This window comes from Salvelinus sp. IW2-2015, linkage group LG9, assembly GCF_002910315.2.
Source record: "Salvelinus sp. IW2-2015 linkage group LG9, ASM291031v2, whole genome shotgun sequence".
NCBI lineage: Eukaryota > Metazoa > Chordata > Actinopteri > Salmoniformes > Salmonidae > Salvelinus > Salvelinus sp. IW2-2015.
This window is the reverse complement of record NC_036849.1, coordinates 24930267-24956057: the sequence shown is the minus strand read 5'-3', so window position 1 is coordinate 24956057 and position 25791 is coordinate 24930267. Positions and strand designations below refer to the sequence as shown.

Below are 25791 nucleotides of genomic sequence, written 5' to 3'. Positions count from 1 at the left end.
CAATTTTCTCTTTAGTGATCTCTTTCCTTTCCACGTTTTCTACTCAACGTTTTCAAATATCCGATACTACGTACGATGAGAGCAGCTTTGTACAGGTCAGGTGAGGCTGAACAGGGTGTTGTTGTGTATGGCGTTGGTGTGCATCATAGGTTGCGGTCTGATAAGGATGTCAGAGCATCCTCACCAGTTCAATACAGTTTCTTCAATCCACACCGACGTACACATCGGGTCATTCTGTGTAGAAGAGGAACTAGATACCCATGTGCTGGTCTAATCATCACCACAGCCATCCTCTCCATTTGTCAATGTAGGCTACTGTGTTGACAGATAAACATGTCTGACCTCATCTATTTCTATGATCTATTATTCATTTATTTTTTGGAAGATGGCCGGTATTCATTCAACGGCGTGTTGCAGCGCTGCACACTGCACTACCGACAATTTTGCATTTACAAGGCAATTTCCCCGACATTTGCACCCTGCGGATGTCAGCTCAAGCATAAATGATCTTTAAATGTCAAGTGCAATGCACTTATTGAGAACAAGCCTTTTATTGAATCGCGACCGTTGCCCCTTCACACAGCTCTAAAGTCAGTTCTTTTTTTTTTTTACTCCTTGTGACCTCACTTCTTGTTCCTGGTGGAGGAGGAGCTTACCATCTCCCAGGTGCCTCAGGCCATGCTGAATGTAGAGAAGGATCACGCTCAGGGAAAGACTTGTCAAAATCAGCAGCGGAGAGGACTCATCCGACAAACCACTGGACGACTCCACTGCCGCCTAGGGGCGCTAAGTGTTTCCTAAATAGCAGGGGAACAACACCTGCCACTCCTAAAAACTATAAGGTTTTCCTTAAGCCGACATCGTGAGGCATTTCTGAGCGACAAACGGACTTGTGGGCATAGAGCGTGGCCTGATATGGAAATGCTGGGTGGATTTCAGTCAGAGAATTTTTATGACTGCCTTTACGATTGTCTGTGCTAAGCTTGTGAGTGTGTGTCTGTTTGAGTAGAGCTGTTGTAGTGGATGTGTTAAGGAAGTTGACGATAAGTCCTTGACTTTGGAAGTGTTATTGAGATGCCTCAACAACAGAACACACATCAAGAAAAGGATTTATTTTATTAGTTTTTTGTAGATCGTAACAGCATTTTGATGACATCACATTTAAGACACAGTGGTTAGCATGATATTGTAGCACAGTGTTGAAACGGATCTTTAATCATTTGACATATGAAATACATGCACCTGTTGCAGCTAATGTTCTGTGAAGTGATGTGTGTCGTAAAGTATAAATCCAGACAAGAAAAGTACTTATGAAACATGAAAAAACATATCAGTAACACTTTACTTGACGGTCATAACCATGTCATAATATATCATAACTGACATAACTTGTCATAACCTGTCATAATATGGTCCTAACACTGTCATGGCCCATATAGTTACACCTACTGTGACATATTGCATTATTTTTTGGCTGGTTATGACACTTACAAAAGAGTGTCAAAACCCACATGTATTTAAATATGTTTTTTCCCTGCCAAGAAGTTTCCTTTCGTTTGAAAGTTTGATTATTAAGTCCGTTGTTGTTGTTATGAATTCTTTACAGTAATTATTTTTCATAATTTTTGAAATAACTTGTCATAAAGCATTATGACCATCCTATGTTACTTTACTTGGACTAAGAAAATACACTTTATGACACTGTTAAGAAGCATTATTACCATCATAATCATATAAGCCAGATAGGCCTATCACGCACATGCCCTTATGTCAGTCATCAGTCACAAAGAGGGTGTCTTTTCCTGCTCCTGAAATCTGCTCCTGCATTTATCCCAGTCATCAGAAACAGAGTATTGGGGTAGGTGCATGTCTGACATCAATGTGTGTGCAATTACAATGATAATTGTATATGGTCAATTGAAAAATGAATAACAAACATACTGTTGACAAGTAGGCTATGGTGTAATGGAATGTTTTGCCTTGTGTGGTAGTTTTTGTGTTATTTGACACTCTTATATACATGTCATAATCTTCCATAAAATAACTATCATGGTATGTTTTATGGGTTTGACACTCTTATGTAGGTGTCATAACCAGCCATAAAATAACTATCATGGTAGGTTTTATGGGGTTGACACTCTTATGTAGGTGTCATAACCAGCCATAAAATAACTACCATGGTAGGTTATATGGGGTTGACACCATGTCATAATGTGTTATGACGCTGGGTGTCAAGTGTTATCAACATATCTACACAAAACTTATACTTTGGAGAAATCAAGGAGTGTTCATCTATGACATTAAGAATGTGTGGCTTCATAGACTAACCCTTGTGTGAAAACATATACATTTCAGTAATTGACTGGTGAAACACACTTAACTCATTGTAAATGCTATGAATATAGTAGAGACACACACATATTCCATTACCGTTATTCTTTGGTACGGTCAATTAAATAATGAATTGAGAAATTTGTAAAGCATCATTCAAGTCCAGACAGTACAGTGCTCCTTAAATTTACTTTTAAGTTATTTATCAGATGCTCTTATCCAGAGCAATTAGGGTTAAGTGCCTTGCTCAAGGGCACCTCAACATTTTTCACCTAGTCGGCTCGGGGATTCGAACCAGCGACCTTTCAGTTACAGGCCCAATGCTCTTAACCGCTAGGCTACCTGCTGCCCTTGTTCTATAGATAGTTCTGTAGCCACATGTTGTTTGGTTTCTTTCTCGTTGCAGTGACTTGGAAATGTGTAGTTTACTAGTTTATAGTTGTGTTTCACAAACAGTCTAGTATGGATGCGCACAAGCTCAACAAATGTTTCAGAATATCTCGAGTATGGGTCCCACGGTGGAACTGCATCACAGAGCTCTGAGTCCCATGGCCTTCTGATGCAAGAAAGCTCTTAAACCCTTGGCTTCGCTGCACCAGAGAGCTCTGAGGCCCACGGCAGAGCTGCACCAGAGAGTTCTGAAGCCCACGGCAGAGCTGCTGTAGAAGGGCCAGGCCTATTGATACTATATTACAGGATCTCCAAAGACCATCTTTGGTTGTGTTTTCTCTCATCAAATGTGTTGAGAATCACTTGAGTTTTGTCATAACTTTGTCCACCTGTGAGTAGAAGATATTATACAGTTTAGTGTAGGCTACATATTCAATGGCATTGCAACAGATGGGTAATGAAAATAACTAACTAAACACTTCCTAAACTTACCACCAGATAGAGCCAGATAACTGGGGACTGAGCTGAACGCCAGAGCTCCTATACTCTAGGTATGCTGAACGAAAATATAAATTCAACATGTAGTGTTGGTCCCATGTTTCATGAGCTGAAATAAAATCCCAGAAAATGTTCCATATGCAGAAAAAGCTTAATTCTCTCAAATTTTGTGCACAAATTTGTTTACATCCCTGTTAGTGAGTATTTCTCCTTTGCCAAGATAATTGATCCACCTGACAGGTATGGCATATCAATAAGCTGATTAAACAGCATGATCATTACACAGGTGCACCTTGTGCTGGGGACAATAAAAGGCCACTCTAAAATGTGCAGTTTTGAGGGAGCATGCAATTGGCACCTTGACTGCAGAAATGTCCACCAGAGCTGTTGCCAGATAATTGAATGTTAATTTCTCTACCATAAGCCACCTCCAATGTCTTTTTGGAGAATTTGGCAGTACATCCAACCAGCCTCACAACCGCAGACCACGTGTAACCACCCCAGCCCAGGACCTCCACATACGGCTTCTTTACCTGTGGGATCGTGAAAGACCAGCCACACGGACAGCTGATGAATGTGAGGAGTATTTCTGTCTGTAATAAAGCCCTTTTGTAGGGGCTCATTCAGATATGCTGGGCCTGGCTCTCAAGTGGGTGAGCCTATGTCATCCCAGGCCCACTCATGGCTGCGCACCTGCCCAGTCATGTGAAATCCATAGATTAGGGCCTAATGAATTTGACTTATTGCCTTACATGATCTGTAACTCAGTAAAATCATTGAAATTGTTGCATGTTGCGTTTATATTTTTGTTCAGTATAGATGCTACTGTAGCTGAGAGAGCGAGAGCAGGAGAGCGGATCTGACCTTTAACCTCAAGCACCAGATCAGGTTTGAGGTGGCATCGGACCAGGCCGTCTGGGGTAATGTTCCACAGCTGGTTGTCTTTCCCTGGCTCCGGAGGAGACACACTCAGCCTGCTGCCCGCCATGACAACGCTCCCCGTGATCTGCAGGCAACAGTCCTCCACCAGCTGTAGAGACAGGGAATAGGGGTTCAGATGTGGGTGGATTCTGTATTGAATACATAATTATAAGCATGATACAGATAAAGTTTTGCAATGTTATATGAGAGACAAATGACATTTGTACTGGGATATGCTCAACACGTGAAATAATGAGGAAGCCAGTTCTGTAACACTTGAAGGTAGTGATGATGGAATGAATAAGGATGTCTGTGGAGTTAATGAGTGGAAAAGATGATCCATTGCAAAATCTTGAGCCCATGCAGTACCTTGCAGCGTAGGACTCCGTCACGGAAGAGCCAGACCTGGTCCACTCCCCCAGTCTCCTCCAGGGCCTGAACCCGCAGCAGCTTGATGTCATCCAGAGGCCCTGACAGGGACATCACGTAGCCCGTCTCCCTGCTTCGCAGACGGAAGTACACCTGCTTCTGTAGGGGGCAACAACACAGATAATATGATCTTGTCTAGACTAGGCTAGATAAGTTCTTCTCACCGAAAGTGGTCATTAWGAGTTATAGGGCTTGCTGTGGCTCCGTATAATTTCCATTGTGTAATCATTTGCATTGATTACTGAATGAGATTAGTGCAGGAGTTGAGTTGTAGTCAGTAAGTTTGAACATTAGTCATGAAGATTAGGCTATTTTGTATGTGGCCGATATGGGCCGATTCCAACCCGAGTTAAGCGAGCGTAAGTGGAATGCATCTCCGTTTTTATGCACTTTTCCCTATATGCGTATTCTATATATATATATATTTTTACTTTTTACCTCTTTTTCTCCCCAATTTTGGGATATCCAACTGGTAGTTACAATCTTGTCCCATTGCTGCATCTTCGCACTTGCTTCTTGACACACTGCTTTACCCGGAAGCCAGTTGCACCAATACGTCAGAGGAAACACTGTACAACTGGCAACTGAAGTCAGCGTGCATGGGACAAAGACATCCCGGCCGGCCAAACCCTCCCTTAAACCGGACGATGCTGGGCCAATTGAGCGCAGCCTCATGGGTCTCCCAGTCGCAGCCCGCTGCGACTCAGCCTGGTATGGGACCCCGGTCTGTAGTGATGCCTCTAGCACTGTGATGTAGTGCCTTAGACCGCTGCGCCACACGGGAGGCCCCTATATGCGTATTCTGACCTTGAACTTAAGCATGAGAATAGCATGCTATTCGTCCAGGGTGGAGATCAAATAAATGAAGGTGTAGCGGAGGTGTGTCTACAGATACTGCATATTCTGACCTTGACTTAATTCCCCAACAAATCCAACACCTTTATGTATGAATGAAACCTTGAATAAGGTCAAGCGAACCTACCGGTTCCAAGTGGAAAAAGCATCCATTTGATTTTTTCCAATAGAAATAACACCATTCTCTATGCACTGTAATTTACAACTTGACAAGAGCTATTGATAAGAGCTAGGTATATGATTCATCTGTTTGGATAAGGGAATTGTAAATATAAATTACACTTGTTTTAGATATATATAGTCATATGGCAGCAATCTGAAGCATATCAACTTTCCCACAGTAAAGCTTATGAAATGCTGTGCCCTTATGCAGAATTTTAATTGTATGGCCTTTTAACTTAAAGGGATGAACACTCTCTAATGTCGACTTTCTCTCTTTCCTATTTCTAGCATGTTAAATATTAGCCACTATCAGGATCTGTAACGGTGGTCCTCCTCCTCTTCAACCGAAAAGGAGGAGTATTGAGGGAACCAAGGCGCAGCGGGTTGTGAACACATAATATTTATTAAAGACAAGACGAAAACACGAACTTCACTATAAACTAACAAAACAACAAACGGAGTAGACAGACCTGAACGACGAACTTACATTAAACACGAGAACGCACGAACAGGGAAAATAGCCTACACATAAAAATGACGATGTACAACACAAACCGAACAGTCCCGTATGGTGCGACAAACACTGACACAGGAGACAACCACCCACAACGAACACTGTGAAACAACCTACCTAAATATGACTCTCAATTAGAGGAACGCCAAACACCTGCCTCTAATTGAGAGCCATACCAGGCAACCCTTAAACCAACATAGAAACAGACAACATAGAATGCCCACCCAAACTCACGTCCTGACCAACTAACACATACAACAAACTAACAGAAATAGGTCAGGAACGTGACAGGATCGACCGTCAGTAGGCCTAATAACCACACAGATTCAACTGCAGATTCAATTACATTATTTTGATTACCTTCATTTGCTTGCTCTGAAAATGTTGTCACAGCCGTGTGGTTGTTGCTGTCGATCATTAGTGAGAGTTGATAATATAAAAAAAGAGGCTAAATAAATCATTATGGAGCGGAGCGCAGACCAAGCGGTAACAGTTTGAACTCGACGTGTTGCGCAATACTTGGCACAGTTTCATGGTATATCCTACTATTGTACACTATTCTCCCTATTATAATTATATGTACACTAGTCTTCCTACATTACCATGGGTTGAAGAACAATGCTTTCTTTCTTTCGTGCATAAAGGCTCCCCAAATCAGTTTTTTTATGATGAATAAATACTTTCCTAACCACAGGAGGTTGGTGGCACTTTAATGAGGGAGAACGGGCTCGTGGTAATGGCTGGAGCAAAATTAATGGAATGGTATCAAATACAGCAAACACTTGGTTTCCATGTGTTTGATGCCATTCCATTATACTCTGTTCCAGCCATTATTATGAACCGTCCTCCCCTCAGCAGTCTCCACTGTTCCTCACCCTAAATAATCTACAAGATCAGAAAATTTTAAATCTAACAATTGGTGCTGAAATTGAGACGAACATGCATATATTTAGATGTATTTCTTTCATTGACCCTAATATTCGTACTCTTGATATATTGTAGTGAGCCTGTTGACAAAATTCTAACTAAAAGATACACCATATTTAAAGGGATGTCTTTAGATAAATGTACTGAAAACTCTACTGAATGAAAACTCCCAGAGAAAATCTGTTGGCCCGCATGCCCCGCCTCCATACCTGCAATAGTGGTCGCAGGGATCCGATTCGCGGCCAGCTGCTGAACTTGCACCAATCACCCAGTTTGCTGGGCGGTAGCAGGATCTGACGGCCGCGGTGATGACACCCCTCATACAGCACCCACCTGTAGAGCAGGAATTATCAATCACACACAGTCAGTTGCTCTACTTACACAAACCTCAAACACACCTTAAATGTAAACAATCCACATTCCTACAGCATTCCTGTTTACAATAAGCTAGGAAATCTAGTTGATGGATTAATAGGTGCTTAGACAGTGCTTCATCAACCAATTTGAATAGTAGGTGCAACTCTCACTTTACAATGTTCTGTTTTGTTTTATTGCCTAATAAAAACTGTCAAATCTATTCAGGTGTGACTTACATTCCTCCGTCGATAACCAGGGAGCGTATGCGTCCGTCCATCCCAGCCAGCTGCAGGTTCACCACCCCTCCCGTCAGCACCACCCTACGGCCTCTACAGCCAACCTTACTGAACAACGTTATGGACGGGAGGGAGAACTCCTGGAAAGATAAGGGGGAAGGGATGCGTGAAGCGTGAGATTATACATCATTATGGTATTGTAGGTACAGGACATATCCAAGATATGCAGTCACTTCACACAGACATGACTTAGGTTTACAAGTACGGTACACATGCATGCCGTGCCAACAGGGTTGGGTAGGTTACCTGTCCCAACTTTTGGATTACCCAAACTTAGTAACGTAATCTGATTACATTCCGTTACTTTTAGATTACTTTCCCCTTAAGAGACATTAGAAAAAGCAAAAATGTGTGTAACCAATTGAATGACATCTATTGCAGGAAAAATCTATGTTAAAGTTTACATAGCTGGCCATATATGGATGTTAAACTTTACTTTATGGGTTGGTTATGTAGGCTTTTTCCATTGCTTTCTACTACATATAATAATACGATTCAATTATTTCTTGACATTAAAAACCAAAGTCTATCAGAATTCCAGTCATTCCAATAAATGTTACACCCTTTGATCTTCAAGAATAGGACTTGGAAGTAAGGAAGTATAGATCAGCCAAATTGTTTTACCTGAGGATGACCCCAAAACTAAGGACTTGCCAGCCCTACTCTGCTGTTTATGATTTTGTTGTCATGGAGGACTGATTGGGCTCATTGATTTGAGTTGAAAAATAAATGCTACGCTCATGGAATGGCATGCTTTGAGCACTACTGAAAGTGCTATTTACAGGTGAAAAATGAATGCCATATGCTGCATTTGCTATAGGCCTATATATATATAGAGAGAGAGTTGAAGTCGGAAGTTTACATACACCTTAGCCAAATACATTTAAACTCAGTTTTTTCACAATTCCTGACATTTAATCCTAGTAAAAATMCCCTGTCTTAGGTCAGTTAGGATCACCACTTTATTTTAAGAACTTGAAATGTCAGCATAATAGTAGAGAGAATGATTTATTTCAGCTTTTACTTCTTTCATTTCATTCCCAGTGGGTCAGAAGTTTACATACACTCAATTAATATTTGATCAAATACTTATGTCATGCAATAAAATGCAAATGAATTACTTAAAAATCATACAATGTGATTTTCTGGATTTTTGTTTTAGATTCCGTCTCTCACAGTTGAGTGTACCTATGATAAAAATAACAGACCTCTACATGCTTTGTAAGTAGGAAAACCTGCAAAATCGGCAGTGTATCAAATACTTGTTCTCCCCACTGTATATATATAATTTATAAGTCCAATAATGGATGTAGCAACTACAGATTGCCCCTTTAAGTCAATCAAAAGTGTGCAAGATTGAGCATATGTTCATTAGGCCTATGGATAAAACATTTTTATCAGCATGAAGTAGATTGAGCAATAAAAGCCCCACTTTTATTCCATAGGCTTAGATTCGCATTATGCAGCTTTTGCAACAGCGCATTTTTCACTGGCTGTCCACTGGTTTCAAAAACAATGAATGATAGGTAGCTTAAACTTTTTAAACCGCGATCCATGAAACACATTTGGTGTGTCATCATAGTGGTCTCTGACTTGTGGTCAGACTCTCTCAGGTGGAACAAATGTAAACTTGTGCCTTTTTTCAATGCTGATTTGAATGTCATTGAGAAAACAGAGAAGTGTCAAAGATAATTTTTTCGCAAACATCCTTTCTGAATTTAAAAGTAATCCTCGAAGTAATCATCTAGTTTTTCAAAAGTATCTGTAATCTGATTACAATATTTTAGCTGGTAATGTATGGGATTATAATTACTGTTTTTTGTAATCCCTTACATGTAACATATGATATGTAATCTGTTACATGTAAGGGATTACAAAAAAACCTGCATGTCAACACACATAACTCCAGGATCTCCTCTGTACTCACATGGCTGATGGTCTGTATGGAGCGGATGGTAGAGTGAGGACCCAGACAGCCCATGGACTCAGTGTTGGGGTAGTCTCCCTCCTCCAGGACATACATGTGCTCTGTGAACTGGGATCCCTCATACGCCACCCAGCTGGAACACAGAACAGAGGCACACAGTCAACTACAGCTCTCTCCAGTACTAAGTCCTCTTTGAGTGTAATATACATACCACTAACATTTCCGTATACTAAATGTCACTCTATAACAAGTAGAATGAACATGCTGTGTTTAAAGTTGATGTTCTGCTCACCTCCCAGCCAGTACTCTACAGGAGCCAGGGGAGAAGTCTTCCTCCAGGGATACCACACTGTCCTCCAGTACCACCACTCTGCCCTGGAACCCAGGCTTTGAGAACAGCTGGAGCTAAGGTGCATACACAGGAGAGAAACATGACCTACAACTACAGTGGATTACAGGTAGGCTACCTCATGCAAAATGATGATATAATCACATCGATTGACTATTGACTATGTTAAGATAGTTAATATTATTTGTTTATCACAATCAGAACTTACCCTGAACTTGCTTGATCCACCCAGGTTATCCTGAAAGTAATAAAGGAATTATGGGTAAACCAGTTCAAAGTTTCCTCACCAACCTCATAGTTTATCAGTCATGAAAGTACACTGTAAGTATGATCAAGTATGATACTACAAAGGTGGTACTACTGTGATTATTATTGTATCATAGTCTTGCCATAGTCCACCCATTGACTGTGCTTAAATATGTTCTGTTTACTTGGAAGACTGGCTGCAGTGAGGATATCTTGAGGTTTGGTCCTCCCCAGTCCTCTGGGCTTCCATAGAGGCCTTTCTCTAGAATGTAAAGTTCTCCGGAGAACCCAGGGTTCTCAAAGGCAACCCACCTGTTTAGAACACACACAACAGGTAAACTGGTACATTTATACTTAGGACACTKCATAATAACATTTTACATTCCCATCGGTATGTCATAAACTTTAAACAGGAGGTCTGAATATGATTATTATAATTTTACTGTAGATTCTAATCCTGTAATATTAGATGTTTATAACTTGAAATCGCTAGCTCTAACTCCATTTTATCACTAACCAAGCACGGTGCAACGGCATTTTAAAAGGCCATAAAACAATCAGCCAGGTAAACTACACAGGAAACAGTAGAAGGTTATAAAGAGATTATGTAAAGGCTATCCCTATTAAGTGGAGTTCATTTTGAACTACATAAGCTTTAGGTGCATGCTCTACATAACCAGTTTGGAAAGATATATTAAAATGAAAGCTGTTCATTCTAACAGAGAGACTTTTGTGAGCTTATGAACCACTGAGACAACTGACTTTATCTATAAAAGAGATAGCCAATGAACTAATAGCCAATGAACTTCTAAGTGATTCAATTCAGGTATGTCTGGAACATGGCCACTCCCTTTCTTTACTGAAATATGTACAAAGCTTATACAGTTTGAATTGTGACTCCAGGACTGTGCCTTTACAATATATTCTCCTCTCTAAGAATATAAAGCCCCAGAGATTGATCTCATTTTCCCACCTATTGTCTAACCTTCAGTATCACTTTACTAAGCGTGACATTCACACCAGTCTTTCACGTTTGTGCCTGTGTGCGCATGTGTGTGTGTGTGTTAATTAAAAGCTTGCAATCAGAGGAAAGAGAATAGGAGTGACCAACCTATATTTCTCTAGCACAGCAAGCCAAAGCCCTGGTGCAGTTGTAACACGCTGAGTTATTTTAATAGATCCAGGAGACTGCTACATAGGACTGTCAGAGAAGTTGACTTACACTCCACCCTGGACATTGATGGACTGTGTCTTCGAGCCGAAGCCGGTGTCCTCCATGTTAATGACAGGCCCTAGCAGGTCCATGTTGACCCCTCTCTCCCCAAAGTCCCTCTCACTGAACAACTTCACATGGGGAGACAGGACATCCTACAACCCAGGGAATGTAAACATAAACACCCAAACGATCTCTATTTACAAAGACCAAACTGACTTTATTTTGGCTAGGTACTTTCAATCATCACAAACATTCTATATATTCTTTGTAGAAGCAAACCGATATAAACCATGGCTCTGAATAGATGATAGTTCCAGTACTTACAGTGCGTACAGGGCGCAGTGACAGGAGCTGGTCTCCGCAGCCTCCCCACTCCCTCCAGTCAGGATACTCCCCCTCCTCCAGGAGATACTGGTGACCTTCAAACTCTGGCTCATCATAGCCACCCAGCTACAGGGACAATCAGGAACACACAGGGTGATAGAGTAGATCTGACCCAGCTACAGGGACAATCAGGAACACACAGGGTGATAGAGTAGTTCTGACCCAGCTACAGGGACAATCAGGAACACACAGGGTGATAGANACCCAGCTACAGGGACAATCAGGAACACACAGGGTGATAGAGTAGTTCTGACCCAGCTACAGGGACAATCAGGAACACACAGGGTGATAGAGTAGATCTGACRCAGCTACAGGGACAATCAGGAGCACAGATGGCTCTATTTGCGCTAGTGTCAAACGCACGGTAGTTTGCAATTTCGTTATATAAAAAGCGTCACACTGGCATGTTCCAGCCCTAATGCCAGATTCGGCAATTGACCTGTCTTATATCAGCTCGCTTGCGCTCAGATGGACGGGGTGGAAATATTTAAGGTGTGTAATTAAAAACATAATCCAAAGTGCTAATTTCAGGCAGCACTGATAGGGATATGTAAAACCAGCCAGAAGCTGATTTTAGCGGTAACGCAGTTGGTTATGGCATGAATTCTGACAGCGGAAAGGCAGCCTATCCAGACATGACACATATTGCCCAGATGCGCATGGAACAAGAGTAGCCTAATGTGCTTTTGGTGACTGTATACTTCGTATTTAGAAAAAACATTAAAAAGGTTTTTTCCCATTTAGTTTTATTTGATTAAAAACCAAGCATAGCCCTCCTCTCAATGAAGCCTTTTTTTGTCTGCCCAATGCAACTGCAAATATCAAGTTTGAGAGGAGTAAAACAGTGAGCTAATATTCCCTTTTTGTATATGCATTGTAAGCATTTTTGCCATGCAGGTCCCATTTTGGACATCGGTAAAACCCCCTCCATGATGTAGGCTACGTGTCCATGCCCATCATGAAACTAGAGATGAGAACTTCGGTGAATACCGGTGAACCTCGTATTTAGAAGTTATCTGTAACCTGTGAAAATGGCTTGTTTTCCGTTTCATATGTTCAAAACCCAAGCCCTCCCTTAAGCCTACTATATCGAAGGCTCAAAATCAAAATCAAATCACATTTTATTGGTCACATACACGTGTTTAGCAGATGTTATTGCGGGTGTAGTGAAATGCTTGTGCTTCTAGCTCCGACAGTGCAGTAATATCTAACAAATAATATCTAACAGTTACACAACAGCAATGTGTGTCTTTTTTATCCTGGGGATGATGTCATTATATTTGACATTTATTTATTATTGTTGTTGTCTAACAAAGTAGGATTGCTTGTTTTTCATTTACATTTATTACAGCCAAACTTATTTGAATGATTCACCTTTCCGGTTTCATGGTGACAACGTCTTGGCGCGCTTGGAATGCTACTTGTGGAGATGTGTGAAGGCGATCTGATCTGTAAAATGGTTCCGAATAAGTTCATAAAACATAGGCCTATTTGGGGGCACTATAACGGTGAGTGGACGTTCTCCATTTCTATTTATTTAGGATCTTTGTCCAGCTACTGTGAAAAGTTTGGATGAGCCATAAAATCCTCCATTGTTTTATATGCTCACGGGGAGAAATGATGTTGCCTGTAAGTGTGACATAGCCTATTTAAAACAAGTTGTTGTTTTGTTTATAATTTTATTCAAATGATTCATTCTCTTTTTAGGCCTTATCAATCATTTATTTAATCTTGTTTATTAACAATGTTTAGCATGTCCATGGCTCAGCCATAATGCAATTTACAGTAGGCCTAGCCCATATATCAGTGTGAATGCTATTGATGCCATGCAATTACTTAGAAGAATGTGAACTGCAAATGGGTTCAAGTTAACGTATTTAGCAAAGATAGGTTTACATTTTGTTATTTCGTTTCTGTAAGCCATTTAACAAACTATAACAGACTAACATTGGAATTGATTCCAAGGCAAACCATAAAAGACTGTAAATACACAACTTGACGCAACCACATATTTCGTAATTTCGTCTGATTGGCCAGTGAGGGGCCAAGCCTCGACATACCCACAACTTGTTCATTCATTAAAACCCAGGCCTTTCACGCACTCACTGATAATTGTGAAAGTGAAAATAGCAAAAATATTTCTGACACACACCTGAACCCTATAGCTCTACAGCCTGCGCTTAGATTTACCATTGCTTTAGGTTTGTTAAAATAAAGCCCAGAGGGTGATGTTAGAACAGATCTGACCTAATACAGTATAAAATGAATAGACCATTAATCTGTGTTATGTCAGGTCAATATGGGCAGAGGAGGGGTCATTTCATTACAATACTATTCCCTACTGTATGTCAGCTGAGATCAACCACAAGTACTTACAGTCCACGAATGATCTTGATGGATCCCACAGAACACAACGTCTTCCTTCTGACTGGGTTACCTTCTGGCTCCTCCTCCACCACCTCCTCTGCCCCCCCCTCTTTCTCCTCTCCTCCCTCTCTGAAGTCGTACACATCATCGTCAATCTCCACACACTCGCCCTCGAAGCACGGTCTCTCGTACACCAGAGCCTGAAGGAGAAAGAAGGGGTTAAAGTTGAGGCTGATGTGCTGAGGTGGGCAAAGTGCTCTTGTCCATACCTGTCCACATCCCAGGGATGCATGCTCCTCATACCACAGATTCCACCCCCCTAGGCCCTGTACCTCTGGACAGAACATTTCACAACTGCCTGTCTGACAGTGCAATATTGAGCCCAGAGGGCTAGGTGGTACTTTTCCTAAACCATCAATCAATGGTTTATTTTAATGGTTAAACAAATGTTCAGCAGATATTGAGCCAAACCGCTACATTATTAGCCCCTTGAAACCTATGAAATGCACTTGCACATTTCTACATTTTAGACCTCATCTGGTCTGCCAGAATGTCCTAAACAAACAGCTCTACTGGCAACCACAGCCCAGCATGCAGAGACAACACACTTCTGTGCTATGTGCCGGGGCACGCATAGTTCTCTCACTAGTCACTAGTCAATCCACCTGAAACAACAGGCCTGTTGGTCTGTTTCACAATTAACACATTTTATAAGGCAGAGGACTTAGGATGACAGCTGTGCTATAATAATATGTCATCCCATCATATCACAGCTAGTCTTCAGCCATGTCACCAGAAAAAAGCCAAGCATTTGGATATTATGAGGTTTTGTTGTAAGAGGCGATTGCAGTTGTTAAAAGTTCCCACTGTCATTCACAGACTGTTTTTTATTTATTTTTATCCTTAAACATTGATGTAAATATGAATGGTCATGGGAATAGCTATAAAAACTGAATAATTCAAAGAGGGGAAGCATACCTTTACTTCATTAGGATGCTCCACCTTTATCCCACCCTGTAAGAGATGGAAAACCATARAGGCCTTTAGCATCATGGAGATAAAACAGTAGAATATACAGTAAGTGGACAGTGTTTTTAAAAAGATAATTAAGAATGACATAATGATCCAGTACCATTTTGAGTGTTTTCAGCGATCCGATGAAGGGCTGAGGGAATGCCCAGGCCTCTGGACAGGGGTACTCGCCCGCCTCCAACACCGATAAGAGACCCCCAAACCCTGGGTCACCATACACCAGCCAGCTATGGGATAGCAACAAGGGCCACACACACACAAACAAAGATTAGACGCTTGTACAAGACACTAAATCACACCCTTGTTCTTCAGCTGTCATGTAAATATTAAACTTTAAAACACATCCAAATACGATTTCAGGGCATTAGCACTATGATTCGACAACACACCTAAGACAGACATGAGCAAATTCACTAAACTATGTTAAAAATAATCAACTTACACCGTTAGCAACTTTTTTTCTATCTAGAACCTAAAAGAGTTATTCGGCTGTTCCCATTTGATAAACCTTTGAAGAACCCTTTTCGGTTCCAGGTAGAACCCCTTTGGGTAGAACCCCTCCAGGTAGAACCCCTTACACAGAGGGTTCTAGATGGAACTCAAAAATGTTCTACCTGGAACCAAAAAGGGTTCTCCTATGGGGACAGTCGAAGACCCTTTTGGAACCCTTTTTTGGAACCCTTTTTTTCTAAGAGTGTAGCAGCACCAATGTACTGTCTACAAAAAACAACAACATGTTTGTGACTGAGATAACATCTCCTCACAGCAAATTATGTCATTCCAACAAGCACATGCAGGCCAGCCTGAATTCCAATGAGAAAAGTGTAGAAAGATCAGCCTCCATGACAAGAGTTACAAAAAATAACTCATACACACTATAGTGAGTGAAAATGCAAAATTATTTCAACACGCTTTTGAACAATAGCAAGCCTGCTGGGGCAAGTATAGTATATTGAATTTAATTTAATATTGAAGCAAATTCTTTACTAAGATTTGAACCTACAGCCTTGTTAGAATGAAGGTAGAACTTACACTCCAGAGTGGACCTTGATGGAGCCGGTGTTCTGTATGTTCCCGTAAGAGCAGATCTCAATAGTGTCGTCGCAGAAGGATGTCATTCTCCCCAGACCATTCACTTCAGTGAACAGGTCAATCCGAGGTAGACTGTAGTCCCTCACTGCCAGGCGGATAGATCCGATGACCATGGGTGAGGTTGGCACAGGCAGACCCATGTGATCCAGTGCCCCTGGCGTCACCTCCTCTGCCCACACGTTGACCAGCTCCATGGGCCCCTCCTCCAGGGCGATGGTCCGCCCCTGGAACRCTGGCTTCTCATACAGCAGCCAGCTACAGGGACAGGATGTGATGACACACTGAGAGGCATGTTCCTAACAGTCACAAAATATTGAGTTGCTGTCATGCGTCTTTAACATGAGACATGAATCAATTAATAATGTAATACAGGATTGTGACAAGTTAAAAATTGAAGATTTGTATGAAATAAAGCATTAATTTATGGAATACAGAGTGAGGGAATGAGGAATGAAGTTTGTCCCCGACAAACGATTGTTATTAGTTACCACAGCCACAAAGTCATAGCCTATTTCTACAATTGACCTTCTTAAAATGTGATTTTAAACCTAACCTTAACCACATTACTAACCTTATGCCTAACCTTAAATTAAGACCAAAAAGCAACAACCAAAAACATACGATATAGACAATTCTTACTTTGTGGCTGTGGTAACCAGTGACAATCACAACAAATAGTCTTACCATCCCCTGATGACCCTGACTGAGATGACAGGAGACAGCTTCATCACGGAGGCATCCTCCACGTCCCCAAACACCTCGTAGGCCTCTCCTTCAAACTGAGCCTGCTCATGGAGCACTATCTACAACAGGATGTAGAGATTTACAGTAAGTACATCTCATGGTCATTACAACATGTGACACTTGGTGATTGTATCATTGTCACTTGCAATTTCTGATACAATAGACTGAGTTGAATACTGCAGATGTTGTTTTATGAAATATCTTTCCAGATAATCACCATAAAATATCAAAAGTATATGAGAATAAATCATGTAGAACTCCCCAACACACAACTAGTTGTAGACCTTGCATCATATCGTGTTACTATAAAACACTGGACGGTGGATACAGAATTTTGTTTTGAATGTAAAGTCAATCGTACCTTCCCGGGCCGTTTGTGGAACCCTCTCACTTCTGGAATCTGAAAAGGAAAAGACAGCATGCTGACTTTCATTTACCTCTGAGGGACTGGGGGGTGGAAAAGCACAAGTATCCTGTGTATTTCCTATACTCCTGGCAGAACACTGGACTGCCTCCAGATAGACATAACTCAACAAAAGACTACCAGTTATACATTTGCCAGCTTAAGAACATCAATAGTTAGCAGCCTACATGCCATGTACTGTACATTAGTGTGTAAGAGCAAACCAACATTGGTCCTACACACGCTGGGCAGAAAGTAAGATTGCAGTCATGTAAGCAAAACAACATGAGAGAAGTAGGCTTATTTGCATGTTTATGTGTCTGGTCTGAGCATTAAAATGTATGTACAAAATGGAGTGGTTCTGGCGAAGAAGTAAAGAAACGTTTATTGAAGAATGCCTCTTCTTGTCTTTACTTGCAAACAATTCATGACTTGTTTCTAAGAGCCATAACTTGTAAACGTATAGAACTTGTTATTGTATTTCAACATTCCAAAAGACAAAGCTGGACCTGATTTGATTTAGTGGCATGTTGCCATGGAGATACTTTAGATGCCTGTACAAAGTGAACAGGTTCTGAAGTATCTGCTCAGCCCATTAAACAATGCCCTGCAGGTCAGAACTCATTTAGTTGTAAAATGGAATCCTCTGTTTCCAGGAGTAAAGCAGTACTGAGAGAATATGAGAGACTCGGGCAGGTAGAGACAACCATAGTTATGTCTCAATCATGCAATTTTAGTCTCTATGGAAAAAAAACGTTTTTCTCAATCTAGTACAAAGTACCTGTCTATAGAGATTTTAGATGGATAAATAGAATAACATAGATACATACAGTACAGTAATGATGCAAAACCCCAAACTGTCAGTTGGCTTCATGCAGTCTTGTCTGAGACTCTTACCTTGGGGTTGGCTGCAGGAAGACCATTCAGAGGGGCCTGTGGGATGTGGTTGGTGGCTGGATGAAGTCCTAAGGTAAGTCCCTTTAGTCCAGTACCGTGACCTAAGCCCATTACAGGGCTAGCCATTGTACTCTGTGTAGCACTACTCTGTGAAGATTCTTTGTCTGTCCTGAGATACTGCTCCAGGGGATCTGGCAGCTTTAGCTGAGTGAACAAGGGGAGAGGAGGAGGTGAGGAGGGACTGATTATTGACTCACCAGTTGCAACCACACCCATACTCAGGCCCGGATTCATACTTCTCCAACCCGCCCTTTCTGGCATTGTGCCCTGGGTGGTAGAAGAGGGAGGAGCACCATTTGAGACTGAGGAGGAAGGATCCCCTTTGTTCCTTCTGGAAGTCCTGGGGGAGCTCAATAGGTTGGAGAGTAGGGACGTCCTTCCTAGCCGTGACGTGAGCTGTCCAGTTTCTTCCCCTTGCTCCTCTTTCTTCTCTACTTTCCTCTTCACCTCTACCTTCATTTCCACCTCTCCATCTTTCCCATCTGTTTGACACCCTGGTTTTCTCCGGGCTACAGATGGAGACTGGATGGCTTTGAAGAGAAGGCTGTCCTCTGCATTAGCTCTTCTTGTCTGTGTCTTCTCCTCCTTGGCCTGTTTCTTTATCAACATGGCCGGGGTTTCTTTATCCTTTGTCCTCTTTTTCAGGCCAAACTGGAAGCCATCAGCGTCAAAAGGGTTCTCGAAGCGGTCCTCCTTGATGGCGGGCAGGGCAAAGGGGGGCGAGGAGTTCTTGGCATGGTCGTGGTGCCTCTTGGGGGGCAGGGGAAAGGGGGTGCCCAGTTCCTTAATGCTCCTGATGAAGTCATCCACATTGTCAGTCTCAACCAGACTCTCATCCTCACTGGCTGAACAGTCCAGCCTTCTCTTGGTCTCCCTCTTCTGCTCCTGTTTGGAGCCGCGCTCCACGTTCAGCCAGCTGGACGGAGATTCCTGTTTCAGAGGGAGAGGTTTAGGGGGAGAGGGGAGCTTCAGAGAAGTTGGCAGCTGAAGAGGCAGCTCAGCCTTGGGGTTTGCTTTTGTCGTTTTAGGGGGTTCTTTGAGGAGCAAGACCTTCTTCTCCTCAGCTTTTGTTCTTATGGATTTTGAGTCCTGTTTTGTGTCTAATATCTTAGTCGCTCCTTCGCTGGGTCTTTCTTCTTGTTTTATCACTTTCTCCTTCTGATCTTTTGTAGTTATGGTCTTTGATTCCTGTTTTGCATCCATCTTAGTAACTGTGCTCTTAGTTGCCGCCTCACCTAGTTTGTCCTCTTTGTTTTCTTTGTGTGGCCCGCTATGTGCATCTGCCAAATTCTGTGTCAGTGAAGGAAGCTCTTTGTTCAGTTGGACATCACCATTTTTAATTGGTTTCAGAACAATCGCAGCCTCTGTTATGATGTCGGAGATCTTCACTGGCTCTCCCCCCTTCTGTACTTCAGTCTCATTCCCAGACACTATGGATATATCAGAAACTATGCCATTACGAATAGGTACTATATCGGGGGTTTGAGCATTAGCTAGTATCTTAGATTTTTCCTCTGAGCCAAAGAAAGTTGACTGTGTTGCCGTATCTTGACTCTCTCTTCTTTCAACCACAGTGGAGGCGTTTTGGGGTGAGCTATCCTTTGCTACATCCAGGCCATGTTCCACAGGCTGATTCGTATTGGATATCCCTTCTCCAGCACTAAGTATGAGCTTCTCTGAAGCTGGAGAAGCATTTTCATTATACTCATCACTTTTCTGATTAGCTTGGGTCTCAGTGTCAGTATGAATGTGGTCAGTCAACTCAGGCTTGGTGGATGAATATATTACTTCCTCATGGGTAGGTGTGCTTGAGGCAGACACAATGAGGCTTGGTTCAGTTGGACGTTTCTCCAGGACTACACCTGGGCTTACAGGGCCCATCTGCTGCAGTGGTGTATTGGTTAAGGCTTCCACATAGTTGTGGTCACTCTCTGTCTCGGATGAGAGATCTGGGTATGGTTTGGTTTGTTGTTCCTTTGTAATACAGGTAGTTTTGACTGATATAGATTTTTTTTGTGCATTTTCAGATATTTTATCCAGTTTTGTTTCAGGTGTACTACTACTGCTCCTGTCCTCCAGTGATTTCTTTGTTCCAGTGACTGCTGGTTCATCTGTTTGATCATTTACACACAGTTGCTGGTGTGTTGCTGGTGTGGTTTGTTGATCATCTATTTGAGAGTTATCTGTGACCAGTGACACATGATCTTGTATGGATTTAGATTGTGTTTCAGAGAGGATAGTTTGCTCAGATTTCTTGAGGGGCTTGCTGGGCTTGCCTTTAGGGGCGGTTATCTGACGGAACATTGCACGCTTGCTAGCCACAGTCACAGAATCACTTGGATCTTTCACTGGACTTTTCAAACTCAGTGGTGAAGCCTTCCCAGAATCATCAGCAGTCATGTCCATGGTGGGAGATGTGATGTTACTCTTCTTCTTAAGTCCAAGGGAGGCGGGTTTCTCTGGCTTGGTTGGTAACAGTGAGGGAGGGGTGGGTGTGTCCCCGTCGTCATGGGGGATGCTCTTATTGGAGGCCTGTTGGGGCAGGTTTGTTTGCAAAGGGCAGGGCAGCTTGTTTCCTGTTGGTGATACAATAGTTAGTCAGACAGTTTGTATAGCCGTTTGTTGGTTCGTTTCCATAATGCATTGCAAAATGAGAGCTATTCCTCTCTCTTAAATATGTGACATTTACAATTTCTCTTGTCCATCAAAGAAATTAAACCATTGGATAATTCTAAAACATTACCACTACTAAACACATATCTAAAACGTGTTAGCTAGACAGGGGCTATGAATAAGCAGACAGAATCTTAGCAATATCCCATGTTCAAAATCCATGACATGTTTGTCTTACCCTTCTCAGGTTCAGTGGTCATTGTCTCATCTGGGGGCTTTTTCTCTGGGCTGGGAAGCTCCTGCTGCTTTGGGCTGGTTGGTGTGGAAGGCCTACTATTGACAACTGATGCTCTCTCAGTGGTTTTGGTAGTTTTACTCCCTGTGTCGATGGTTTGGAGTTTGCCGTCTTTCATCTTTCTGACCAGAGACAAAGAGTTGTCAGGGGCTTTGGGTAACCGGCTCTTTGGTATCATGCTGCTGTTGGTGCTGTCTGGGCGTGTGGGAGCCTGCTTTTTGACATCTTTGGGTTCACTTGTTTTGGCTATGTCAGTGTTGTTGTCCTCAAGGTCTTTCTCCATCCCATTGAACAGGTTTACCATATATGAGTTCACAGGTGACATGACTGGTACTTTAGTAGGTGATGCCTCTTCTGACGTAACAGGCCCTTTTGTTGGTTTCCCCCCTGAACCCACTTCATTCACCTCCTTGGTGATAGGCTTTTTGTCTGTTTTAATCATTAAATGTTTAGGTTTAGGGATCTTCTGGGGTTTGGAACCAAGCACAGGTAGAGACACAGCCACTGAAACATCAACCACTGAGGTTGTGCCTGGTGACAGTGGAGGTTTTGATATGGCTTCTGTCTGTGACTTTTTAGGAATTTTCAACTTGGGGCTGTCGGTGACCTCTGTTTTTCCTGCAGTGGGTTGATCCTTTAATGTAGGTGACATAACCTCTGTTTTCTCACCGCCATCTTTAGGTGTCCTTTGTGATGGAGCCCCACTAGAAATCCCTGCCTTTCCACCATATTTGAGACCCTTTCCCTTAGCCATGCCCAGGACAGCTTTGGACTTGGGTCCAACCGGAGGAGGTGGGCACTTTGACCGACTGGCTACATTGCCTACTTTGTCACCTGGTTTAGACGGGGTGACCTGGGTCGTCCCCTGACATCTAACCCTTGAACCTTCTGTGTTGGGCTGTGTTTTACGTCCTGGCATAGTTGTGGTTGGAGAGGCCTCATCCAGCTCTGGGGTTGGGGACGTTGGGGAACTGTCTACAGCCTTGGGGTCATGGTGTCTTCGATCAGAGTCTGTACCCTTGGTTATTTCTCCAGCAGTGATGATACAGTCATTGTTTGGTTCCTTGAGGTCTACATTAACTTTTTTGGGGCTTGGCAAGCTGTTTAGAGAAGAGAGAAAATGTGTGATTAACTTTGCGGACAGGAGGGTAAAATAATTTAGTGTGCAGAACAAACTTGTCACCACAAACAGGTGTTGTTGTTTAACTACATTGATATGGTACTTCATTTACACCACCCATTATAAAACCAAAAAAACATGTTATTCAGATAAGGAAGAACAGCCTTTAGCAATACGTGCAAAGTGAAACTGAAATAAATCTTTCTGCACTGAGTAGCTTGACCAAACAGATTGTGAAAAACTGCTCTCACTTAAAACCTCCAGCAATGCAGAACATCCCCTCAGGTATCAGTAGAACAATAAATCCATGAAGAGTCTTGGATGAATTCCAAGCATTTTCAAATTGATTCCATAAAGATATACATTTTAATCTAAAAAACAGGCTACATCACATTAATATGATACAACAAAAAACATGCCTTGTGGCATTACTATGTCTGAAAGATATGTGGATATCAGAATGGTGTGCCTTACTTTTGTCAGCCTTGTACTGAGTCTACTCATTAAACCCTTTAGTCAAACAAAGTGACTAGTTGCTTCTGCCATTAGTCATCATTCAAGATGGAAATAATGTCTGGAGTAAAGACCATTTCATTTGAACAACTGACTTAACAATTTAATGTAGTCTACTGACTGGGTTGTAAAGACTAACTATGCACACAGTATTTTGTGACAATCACATAGGAAGATACAGTATTGTTGCATAGTCGATGACCTATAGTAGTACTATCAGTAATCATGTAGTCCAAGTAAAGTATACGGTAAGTAATGTAAGTGACATTTTAATGACGCAGGACTTTTTCAGCTGTACTAAGAACTGCTGTTATTGTTCTCCTCTGGTACAAATAGGCACAGCTCAGGTGTTATTTTTCTTTCTCTCTCTCAATCTCTCTCTCTCACTTTAGGATCAAAGCACTCTTTAAAAAGACCAAAGAAATGTAAAATAAAGCGACTTACAGTTTCACCTCTGACTTCTGAGGAATCTTTGAAGCCAAGTCTGTGATGTCATTCTTTTCTAGCTCTGTTTTTGTCTGCTTGTCCCCGTCAAAACTGGGCTCAGGGCTCACATACACCTTCTTAGGGAAAATCTTCTCACTGCGGGACAGTTTCACACTCCTGCACTTTTCCTCTTTGCTCAGGGCCATCTGGTACTCTAGAGGGGTGCTGCTCTCTGAGTCTGTGCCTGGACTGTTCGCCTCTGGCTGGGCTTTGTTTGTTGTTTTGGACTCCTTGGAGGCTGGTGCTGTAGATACAGCCAGCTTTGGCTTTGGCTCTCTGCCACTGGCCTCTGCTGCTGATACTGCTGAAGGAGTTAGAGTGGCCAGGACACCTGCAGTATCAGGGTACTCTACAGGGGCCACAGTCATAGGTACGGCCAGGACTGAATGCGAGTGTACACTCTTCCTCTTCCCTTTCCTCTCCCCCTCCTCTTCTCCCACGTGTGTTTCCACCCACAAGGCTTTGTGTAGCTTCACTGGTGAGTCCTGCGTCGTCCCCTCCTCTCCCCCATGTAACGTGGCCTGTGTGGGGGGAGCTGTTTCAGGCGAGCWGCTGCTGGTGGATTTCAGAGCCCTCCTCCTGTTTTTCTTCCCCATGGCTGGGCTGTCCTCCCCCTCCTCCCCCTCTGGCTGGGTATCTGAGGAGGACGGGGTGTGTGACTGAGAGCCTACAGTCACTCCCACCAGGTAACTCCCCTTCCCTCTAACAGATGTTTTCAGCGAGGTCTTTTTAGACTCTGTGACCAGAGAGGTGAAGTCAGTCTTAAGGTGAGATTGGGAGAGTTCAAACGACCTGAGGGTGTTTTGGACCACTGGGCTGCCCCCTCCCGACCCCTCTCTGTCTTTCACAGTGGTTTGTTCCAGATGTACCTGCAGCCTCCTGCTCGCCTCTCCCACTACGTCCTCAGTGGGGCTGAGCCCTGGGACTTGGTCTGCTCCGGTGGAGGACGAGTTCGTGGGAGTCAGATTCCAAGAATTCCTGTCTGCCTCTCCGTCTGACTCTGCCTCGGCCCGGCTCGCCCTGCACACCTGCATCTCCCTCACGCTGCCATGACCGCTGTTGTCGCTGCCTGCAAACAAAAGGTCCCCTCTGTCCACCACCACCAGAGAGGCTAGGCTGGAGGTACCAGGGCTGGAGCTGGTACTGAACACCGATCCCTCCTCCTGGAGCTCTGACAAACTTCCCTGCACTGGCCCAGCTCCGGCTTCCACTACCTCCCCCTCTCTCCGGGTGGTGGTGGGGGTCCTTTGCCAGTCTTCCTGTGGAGGTTGGTGAGGGGAGAGAGGAGAACCAGGGGACTGGGGGGAGACGGGAGAACCAGGGGACTGGGGAGAGACGGGAGAGCCAGGACCAAGCCAGGATCCATCCTCTGAGTCTGCTGAGAGTGAACCGCTCCGGCTCTTCTTCTTCTTCTTTATGGAAAACAAACTGCCGATGCGGTTCAGCACTCTGTCTGAGCTCTTGGAGGAGACAGAAAAACAAAACAGAAAGATAAATACCCAGATGGAGAACAGACACACCTGGTGTTTTTGGCACAGCTATACAAATAACCACAGACGTTCGTTCCCATCTCACTTTTTTTCAGTCCTTGATATAAAGCAGGGTTCTCCAACCCTATTCCTGGAGAGCCACCGCCCAGTAGGCTTTCGCTCCAACCCTTATCTAGCACACCTGATTGTAATAATTAGCTGGTTGATAAGCTGAATCAGGTTAGTTACAACTGGGTTTTGAACGAAAACGTACAGGGGGGTAGCGCTCCAGGAACAGGGTTTAGAGAGCCCTGATATGAGGTGTGCTCAATGATGTAGTACATTTACATAGAATAGATTGATTCTCTGATTAATGCATTAACCTTAAATCCTTAACATCTTCAACTATTACCTCTAAGATTAGGTAAATATTCGGTCACACTTTATTTGGATAGTTCTTCTGTAGATGCTCTACAGATGGTCATACTATCAACAAATTATCTGATAATCAACTGACTGTCGATTGATAAGCAACTGTCTGCTAAGTTTACGGTTAAGGCAAGGTTTAGAATAAAGGTAAGGGTTAAGGTTAGGGCTAGTGTTAGGGTAAGGGTTAAGTTTAGGGTTAGGATAAGGGTTAGTGTTAGGGTTAAATTTGTAGGTAGTAAGTTGAAATGTTACTGATAGTCTATAYTATATAGCATTCTTGTCAAAACCAAACAGGCCAAGCTGAATGGTATAGATCAGTGTTTCCCAACTATGGTCCTCAAGTACCCCCCAACAGCACACATTTTTGTTGTAGCCCCGGACAAAACCACCTGATTCAACTTGTCAAGTACTTGATGATTAGTTGACAAGTAGAATCAAGTGTGCTTGTCCAGAGTTGGGAAACACTGGT

At 42.8% G+C, this 25791-nt stretch overlaps 1 protein-coding gene across 1 annotated transcript; it reads right to left on the bottom strand.

The window, feature by feature from the left end:
- Positions 1-1097: 1097 nt before the first annotated feature.
- LOC111969037 (beta/gamma crystallin domain-containing protein 1-like) lies at positions 1098-25329 on the bottom strand. Its single transcript, XM_070445058.1, has 21 exons — positions 23383-25329; positions 21249-22405; positions 18338-20973; positions 17399-17437; positions 16978-17096; positions 16234-16548; positions 15302-15428; positions 15148-15183; positions 14179-14369; positions 12057-12060; positions 11743-11868; positions 11425-11570; positions 10388-10514; positions 10165-10194; positions 9900-10012; positions 9608-9740; positions 7621-7760; positions 7237-7360; positions 4510-4668; positions 4084-4249; positions 1098-3110 (listed from the first exon to the last, which is right to left on the bottom strand). The coding sequence occupies exons 1-21, from the start codon at positions 24456-24458 to the stop codon at positions 3022-3024; spliced, it is 7053 nt and encodes a 2350-aa protein (XP_070301159.1). The 5' UTR covers positions 24459-25329; the 3' UTR covers positions 1098-3021.
- Positions 25330-25791: the final 462 nt, after the last annotated feature.